Raw genomic sequence first — 8998 nt, 5'->3', positions numbered from 1 at the left:
TGTTCAGACTGTGGGAAATGAAATGGCCTCTGAAGCTAAAACAGTCGTATAGAAAAACCTGAAGCTGTGATATTTACATGAATAAAGTGAGGACTTCTGCAAAGGCTCCATCTGTATTTTATATGTGAGCATCACCTGTCAGTTACAAACAAATCTTCAGAGACACTCCCCAACAACTCACACCCTCTGTAGGCAATAAAATGTCATTTTTTGAAAACTCTTCTTGTCTGTGCTTTATTTTTCTGTTTTTTAAAAAAGTCAAAATTCAGGGATACAACACATATCGAAGTCATAGCAGTGGGTATTACAAAAATCTTTTTTTAATTAAAAAGTACAAATACACACGTTTAATGCAACAGTAACAGATACAAACTATTAAAAAAGTGAAAGGTGTGCAACAATCTTCAGTACCTTCTTCAAATATTAAGGTGGCACAGTTTAAAGGTATTTTTATCAATTCTATCAGAATTTCAAACATAAAAAATTCACATTTAGATTATGTGATTTTCTAAGAATTATTCCTTTGTCATCAAAGGATAACACTCGAGAAAATGAAACTGTATTCGTGCTGAATACAACAGGTTTGTACAGGTAATTCAGACTGATGAAGGGAGGAATCGATCTGCCGTGTGATCAGAAGCTAGTTGTTGAAGCAGTGCGTGGCCCAGTGGTTGAGACGGCCTTCTTCCTGTAATTCAAAATAAAAACGATGGAGTTAATAATCAGAGTAACTCTAAATAATACAAAAACTCAGTTAACAGGATTTTTTCAGCAAGTTAGCTAAACGTTAAAAATGCCGGTTCTATGAAATGTTCGCATGTATTCTAAAAGTGATAAGTGTATGACTGATAAGAAATTCTCACTTTTGCAGAGTTTTGAGAAGGCCCGGAAACCACTTGGCCTCTGGATTGACACAGATCTTAGCACCAGACCTCACAGTGATCCTGTTGAGAAAGCAGAAGATTCAAAACATTACTTAAAAATGGAGAAATTATCACGCCGCACAAGCTTGATTGAAACTAAAGCAGAAACAAAACTAAGACATGAAGTAAAAGTTTCATTTTTGCTCTTAGTTCACAGTTCTGTGTGTCAGCAGGTAACTTCAAACTTGCATCATCATCATCAGTGCAAGTTATAATACAATAATGTCAAAATGTTAAAGGGCTTTATTGACATTTACATGGTTCACAGAACAGTGAAAAAGTTTAAAATTACAGTATAAAAGCTTAAAATGAAAAACTCTTAAAGATATGAAGATAAAATACTCAAGTAAGTTTCCACAACATTTCTATAGAAAGCTTTATTTTATTGTGCTCTGCAATCTTTAAAGACACTTTCAGTATAAACTGTGATGCATTACAGTAGAGAGTAAAAAGCACCGTTAAAAATGTGACCTTTGCAAATACTCACATGATTTCAGTTCGGGGACAGTGTCCCGAAACAGGAGTCACCTCAATCTTCTTGACCATCTTAGCAAAAACAGGTCTCATGGTCGTCTTTCTACAGCGGCAGGTATTTAAAGTAAAACCTGAAAAGAAGCATTTATATTATTTTAGGAGGAAAGAGTTTGTGAAAACAGTAAGAAACAGTAAGAAGCCCCAAAGAAGCCAGTAGATGGACTTCGGGTAATAACCTTCAAACACTCAAAACAATATTTACTTTCAACTACTGAAAAAGTTTTAATATTTCTACTAATATTTTAATATTTCTACATTTCTACTATGTTTTTTATCACTGATGTAAAAATATAAATGCCTGTAATATCTCAATATAAGCCGCTCACCAGGCGCCTGTGGCACTTTTATTTAACTGTGTCATTTGCTGAGTGCTGTAGACTGTAGTATTTTACTCTTTATCATGCTGCTGTAACATAAAAATTTCCCTTGTGGGATCAATAATTTATCAATCTGTCTAATGTCTAATGTATTTTTAATACTAAAGTAACTAAAGTAAGACGATAAATATGAAAAAAATAATGACCTCAAAATCAAATGGTATATTTTGCCTTAAAGCAGTAATGTTTTCTTACCATGCAGAGACGCGATGCAACAGCAGAAAGTCAGAGCGACCAGCAGGAGCAGTGGCTTGTTCATCTTCGTGATGGTTGTTTTGACCTTTGAGGACCAGTGAGGATGCAAGAGAGAAAGTCTGAGAGTGAATGAAGTCGAGTGTGGGTTTATAAAGCTGAGAAAGAGGAAGTAAGTTTGGAAACTCTGTGACATTTTCTGTAGTTTTCTGCTCACTGTGCTAAATTTATCAAACACCCCCCATTTCGTCACTGCTCAAAATAAAATGTCATAAAAACAGAATTCTAAAATAAAATAATAAATATAATTGCATATTATATTATTATATAATAAAAACATGTAGAATTGTATATTATATCATTATAAATGTTATATATGATTACCAATCATTTAAATACTGAGTACATTTAATAGGGGATTTCTTTGATTACTGGCTGCTAGCTCCAAATCTGAGGCTGTAAAGATGCTGAGATACACTCAGCACACTCAACAGTTACACTTTGCTAGTATAAATACATAAATAAAGTAAAATATTTCATTTGGCAGAGCAGCACTTCCGTAATTGAGGGGTGTTTACTTTTTCCGTTTCTGCTTTGACTGGGGGAATTTTGTCTCAGCCCCTTAAATTAGTCTGCTTCTCATACATGAAAATTAGATGGACAACCCAGAATTACACCGATAAAACTTATTTACGCGCAGTAAACATTTGCATCTGCTGGAATCAGACTGGGAACTCCTGATCAATCACAAAATGCTTTTGTGGGTCATAAGAGGACCCAGCATGCCGCACTGTGGTTTAGTGTAGAGCTGCTGTAATTAATCCTAAATAATGTTTTGCTTTAGGTTTATTGGTTTTTTTTTACACTTACAATTAAATTTAAATATGATTTTCAAGTGAAAATATCAAGAAAAAAGGAGGGAAAGGAATAAAGGGATCCAAAGCCATTGTTTTACTTTGGGCTGCGGTTTTGGCCTATGCACATACTTTCCCCCTTCATAAAGTAACAGCTGTGATGACTAATAACACTTTAACATTAACTAATGCTGAAAGATGACACCGGTCATGACTGAAACTTTACTTTCACCACTATATGATCTCCTTCCTCCTCTTTTCCTTCCAAGATTTAAAGTTATTTCTTGTTTTACGATATTTTGTGTGTTTACATAAGTTGATGAGGTTTGCACAGCAGGGACTCTTTGTCCAACATTCATCACTGTTAGCAACTTTTTCATTTACAGCAGGGAAGTACCTCTGCACAGGGCTCAGGGCTCTACTCAGTGCCACTTAGTCACGTGACCGCAGGTCGACTAAACACAGTAGAGCAGGAAGCTGCGAGTAGGGGGCGGAGCAAAGTGTGGCTGAATGACATGAACGGTGTTAACTTTAGGTTACTTGCATAAACCTGGTTCTCAGAGTTGCATGAGTGAGATGTGTCACTATGGAATGCGCCTCCCTGCATATTCCTCAGATGCATTTATCTCATTCTGCCAATCCTGATTGGCTGGTGATTGCAATCATTATGTCGGGCAGAGCCACCCACCCTTAAATAGCTTGTGCTATTACATAGTTGTTATTTAAGATAAGCACCTCTTGTCGCTTTTCCCCAGCAAGAAGGGCTGTCTGGTGAGATGTCTTACTCATGGTACTCTGAGAACCAGGGTTACGCAAGTTACCTAAAGATCTCATTTCTAGCATTCATTTCAGCGTCTCACTATGGGAAATGGAGACTCCAGTATTGCCAGACAAGCTTATGTCAAGGACCCAGTGCCCAGTACTTGAAGCGGAGACTTCCAGCCTGTAAAACTGGACAAAAATGAGAGGTGAAGACCAGCTTGCCTCTGCAAGACCGGCTTGTGGCCTGCAGGCTTGCTCCACCACGAGTGAAGCAAACTGGAAGGCCGTTTGCTGTCTGCCACCCTACACTCATAGACCTGCCCTTATAAGGGCCTGCCCATGTAAGAGCAAGCTGGTTATTTTTCCAATCCTTTGTCCTGTCCAAATATGGATGCAAAATTCAAACAGGACACAGCCTATGCAGTAGTGATGGGAATTCTGGCTCTTTTTAGAGAACCGGCTCTTTCGGCTCGCCTCACTAAAAAGAGCCAGCTCCGAACCGGCTCTTCAGGTTGTTTTGTTGTTTTAATTAATTTATTATCAACAACAATATAAAATTATGCACAAAAGGAATTACTAATGTAAAAAAAAAACTGTTTATATATATATATATATATATATATATATATATGTATATATATATATATATATATATATACAGTGGACCCTAATAATAATTTAAAAATAAATTTTTCATTTACCTGTTCCTACCACACACCAAATCCAGTTGTTAGTACTTCCTGGCTTGTGTAGCTACTAGGTAACAACAGCTCAACACTGCCCATAGCATCCTGAAGCACTTCCGTTGTGTTTTGGAGTTTGTACGTGTTTTGGAGGTTTCACGTGCTTCGGAATTTGTACGTGTTTTGGAATTTGCATGTATATTGGAGTTTGTACATGCTTCTGAGTTTGTACGTGCTTTGTCTCTAGGGGACGGCTCGCGTCGTTCACTTCAAAGAGTCGGCTCAAAGAGCCGTTTCGTTCGCGACCGACACATCACTAGTATGCAGCCTTTGTAATTCTTCAGAAGAGAAAGGGAGCGGGGAGAATGCTGACAGGACAATAGGTACCCCAACCACCTAGGCACATAGTTCGGGTTGGGCTTTAGTGACACCCTGTTACAAGCATAGCCATACCGGTTATGTGTCTGTGAGCGCGAGGGAGGGAGAAAAAGAGTGGAAAAGTACAGCTGTCACCGAGCAGAAACGGAAGCTGGAAGCATGTAAATATAATAATAACCACTGCAGCCAAGAAGAGAGCCTGACGAGCCCAGTTGTAAGTAAGCTAAGACTCGACTGTACACCGTGTTCGTGTTTTCCTCCTAAACAAAAAGTCCCGTTGGAGCAGCCTTTCAACGCCTCTCTCTGTCTCTCGCTAGTAAAGTTGACCCAGACAACAAAGTAAAGCTAGTTTTCAGCTACGAGCCCGACACGGAACCGGATGTATTAGCCAGAGGTCCCTTTAGGGTTTTACGCCTTTATGGTTCAGAGCCGCGAACCTGTTTTACAGGTGCAGAATAGTTTTCTATACGAGATCGCTGCAGAAAGTGCAGCCTTACCTAATGTCAACCTACTGTTACTCATTTTATATTAAGATTTAAAATGTGGTTGGTATTGGTATGGCAAATAACCTTCAGTAACAGTAATAAGTCACACAGCAATAGTACATTCATGTAGTTGTAAACAGCATGATAATGTATTAAGTAATCCAAAGTATTCAGAATACGTTACTCTCATTGAGTAACGGAACAGAATATGTTATGAGATTTTACCTGGATAAATAAAGGACCAATAATAAAACTGTTATCAATGAAGGTGGTATGTAGTTCTTCACCACACTGGTCTCCAGTCCAACAAGCGTCCACCGCAGGCAGGAGGAAGCACTCGGTCAGCTTCCTTTGACTGGAAACTTTCAGCTGTGGTGAACAGCTCTTACCAAAACCAAATTTAGCCTCATGTTTGCCATTTAAATGTTTAAAAAGAAAGAAAAAAACAAGTTTAAATAATGTGGGTTATGCTGCTATCTTTGTTTTGTCCCTCTAACAAAGGGACTATCTGGCTCTTTAAAATTCTTCAGTGTATGTTCATACACAGTCCTCTAACATAAACATAAATATCCCGTGAAAGTGCTCTTGAAAGAGCGAAATCTTTAGGGTTTATCACAGCTTATCACATTTGTCATGGGTCCCCAACTGTTAAAAAAGTGAGATAATTAATCATTATAGTACAGTAAAAACGACATAAGTATTTATTGGAGATAATTAAGGCGACAAAACCATGTTGTCTTTCAGACAAGTGGTGAAAAAGAGTCCAAAATACACATCAAGTTTGCTGAAATTAGTATTTAATAAGAGAGTCCCATTTTTCTATTTAAACAAAAGTCACATAAGTCTTTATATTCATATTTGAGTTTATTTTCTGTAGTGGTGAAAATATAATGATGTAATGTGTTTGATGTCTGTTTGAAAAGTCTACATAAATTAAGTGGCATTTGTTAAAGTCATAGTATTAGAGAAACCAGTTTTTTAATTAAACAGTACTTATACACATGTGTAATGCAACACTAACAGATACAAACTATTAAAAAAGAGAAAAGTGTGCAACAATACTGCAGTCCTTTTTTCTTCTTCAGTACATTCTTACAATGGTAAGGTGGCGCAGTTTAATAGTATTCTATCAGAATTTCATGCATAAAAAAATCACATTCAGATTATGTGATTTTCTAAGAATTGTTCCTTTGTCATCAAAGGATAACACTCGAGAAAATGAAACTGTATTCGTGCTGAATACAACAGGCTTGTACAGGTAATTCACATTGATGAAGGGAGGAATGGATCTGCCGTGTGATCAGAAGCTAGTTGTTGAAGCAGTGCGTGGCCCAGTGGTTGAGACGGCCTTCTTCCTGTAATTCAAAATAAAAACGATGGAGTTAATAATCAGAATAACTCTAAATAATACAAAAACTCAGTTAACAGGATTTTTTCAGCAAGTTAGCTAAACGTTAAAAATGCCGGTTCTATGAAATGTTCGCATGTATTCTAAAAGTCATAAGTGTATGACTGATAAGAAATTCTCACTTTTGCAGAGTTTTGAGAAGGCCTGGAAACCACTTGGCCTCTGGATTGACACAGATCTTAGCACCAGACCTCACAGTGATCCTGTTGAGAAAGCAGAAGATTCAAAACATTACTTAAAAATGGAGAAATTATCACGCCGCACAAGCTTAATTGAAACTGCAGCAGAAACAAAACTAAGACATGAAGTTAAAGTTTCATTTTTGCTCTTAGTTCACAGTTCTGTGTGTCAGCAGGTAACTTCAAACTTGCATCATCATCATCAGTGCAAGTTATAATACAATAATGTCAAAATGTTAAAGGGCTTTATTGACATTTACATGGTTCACAGAACAGTGAAAAAGTTTAAAATTACAGTATAAAAGCTTAAAATGAAAAACTCTTAAAGATATGAAGATAAAATACTCAAGTAATAAAGTATATTTCTCAACAATAAAGTACATATAGTACACTTGAGTATTTCAAATGTATGCATTTTTGTAAGTTTCCACAACATTTCTATAGAAAGCTTTATTTTATTGTGCTCTGCAATCTTTAAAGACACTTTCAGTATAAACTGTGATGCATTACAGTAGAGAGTAAAAAGCACCGTTAAAAAACGTGACCTTTGCAAATACTCACATGATTTCAGTTCGGGGACAGTGTCCTGAAACAGGAGTCACCTCAATCTTCTTGACCATCTTAGCAAAAACAGGTCTCATGGTCGTCTTTCTACAGCGGCAGGTATTTAAAGTAAAACCTGAAAAGAAGCATTTATATTATTTTAGGAGGAAAGAGTTTGTGAAAACAGGAAAACAGTAAGAAGCCCCAAAGAAGCCAGTAGATGGACTTCATCCATCTGTTACTCAAACCGCAGTTTTCAAGGTTGGGTAATAACCTTCAAACACTCAAAACAATATTTACTTTCAACTACAGGAAAAAGTTTTCATATTTCTACTAATATTTTAATATTTCTACATTTCTACTATTTTTTTTATCACTGATGTAAAAATATAAATGCCTGCAATATCTCAATATAAGCCGCTCACCAGGCGCCTGTGGCACTTTTATTTAACTGTGTCATTTGCTGAGTGCTGTAGACTGTAGTATTTTACTCTTTATCATGCTGCTGTAACATAAAAATTTCCCTTGTGGGATCAATAAATTATCGATCTGTCTGTCTAATGTATTTTTAAACAGAATAACTAAAGTATGACATCAGATGAACCCAGACAAGATAAAATACATTTAAAGATGATAGATATGAATAAAATAATGACCTCAAAATCAAATGGTATATTTTGCCTTAAAGCAGTAATGTTTTCTTACCATGCAGAGACGCGATGCAACAGCAGAAAGTCAGAGCGACCAGCAGGACCAGTGGCTTGTTCATCTTCGTGATGGTTGTTTTGATCTTTGAGGACCAGTGAGGATGCAAGAGAGAAAGTCTGAGTGAATGAAGTCGAGTGTGGGTTTATAAAGCTGAGAAAGAGGAAGTAAGTTTGGAAACTCTGTGATATTTTCTGTAGTTTTCTGCTCACTGTGCTAAATTTATCAAACACCCCCCATTTCGTCACTGCTCAAAATAAAATGTCATAAAAACAGAATTCTAAAATAAAATAATAAATATAATTGTATATTATTATATAATAAAAACATGCAGAATTGTATATTGTATAATTATAAATGTTATATATGATTACCAATCATTTAAATACTGAGTACATTTAATAGGGGATTTCTTTGATTACTGGCTGCTAGCTCCAAATCTGAGGCTGTAAAGATGCTGAGATACACTCAGACACTTCAACAGTTACACTTTGCTAGTATAAATACATAAATAAAGTAAAATATTTCATTTGGCAGAGCAGCACTTCCGTAATTGAGGGCTGTTAACCTTTTCCGTTTCTGCTTTGACTGGGGGAATTTTGTCTCAGCCCCTTAAATTAGTCTGCTTCTCATACATGAAAATTAGATGGACAACCCAGAATTACACCGATAAAACTTATTTACGCGCAGTAAACATTTGCATCTGCTGGAATCAGACTGGGAACTCCTGATCAATCACAAAATGCTTTTGTGGGTCATCCCCACATAGCAGACAGGTGTGGCCCGGATCTGGCATCAAGCTGGCACTTCTGACTGAACGGTGTCATGGCAGGGTGTATGTCAACCAGATGTGGGCCAGGTCTGGCAATGATGACACTATTTATTTTCTCCTATTTTAGTTAGAAGAAACAAATGCCATGTTGCAATACTATACAATACTATACTATTGTAGGCAACATTTCAAATGCAGGTTTG

At 36.7% G+C, this 8998-nt stretch overlaps 2 protein-coding genes across 2 annotated transcripts; both read right to left on the bottom strand.

The window, feature by feature from the left end:
• Positions 1-396: 396 nt before the first annotated feature.
• On the bottom strand, positions 397-2222 carry LOC148100341 (C-X-C motif chemokine 10-like). Its single transcript, XM_087848794.1, has 4 exons — positions 2030-2222; positions 1411-1528; positions 864-944; positions 397-688 (listed from the first exon to the last, which is right to left on the bottom strand). The coding sequence occupies exons 1-4, from the start codon at positions 2220-2222 to the stop codon at positions 634-636; spliced, it is 447 nt and encodes a 148-aa protein (XP_087704920.1). The 3' UTR covers positions 397-633.
• A 3834-nt stretch (positions 2223-6056) lies between these two features.
• LOC102796153 (C-X-C motif chemokine 10-like) lies at positions 6057-8087 on the bottom strand. The gene is made up of 4 exons (XM_087848793.1): positions 8024-8087; positions 7337-7454; positions 6719-6799; positions 6057-6543 (listed from the first exon to the last, which is right to left on the bottom strand). The coding sequence occupies exons 1-4, from the start codon at positions 8085-8087 to the stop codon at positions 6489-6491; spliced, it is 318 nt and encodes a 105-aa protein (XP_087704919.1). The 3' UTR covers positions 6057-6488.
• Positions 8088-8998: the final 911 nt, after the last annotated feature.

This window comes from Neolamprologus brichardi, chromosome 12 (assembly GCF_056152115.1).
Source record: "Neolamprologus brichardi isolate AB-2024 chromosome 12, ASM5615211v1, whole genome shotgun sequence".
Classification (NCBI taxonomy): Eukaryota; Metazoa; Chordata; class Actinopteri; order Cichliformes; family Cichlidae; genus Neolamprologus; species Neolamprologus brichardi.
The sequence above is the reverse complement of the archived record's forward strand: the minus strand, read 5'-3'. Positions and strand labels throughout refer to the sequence as shown.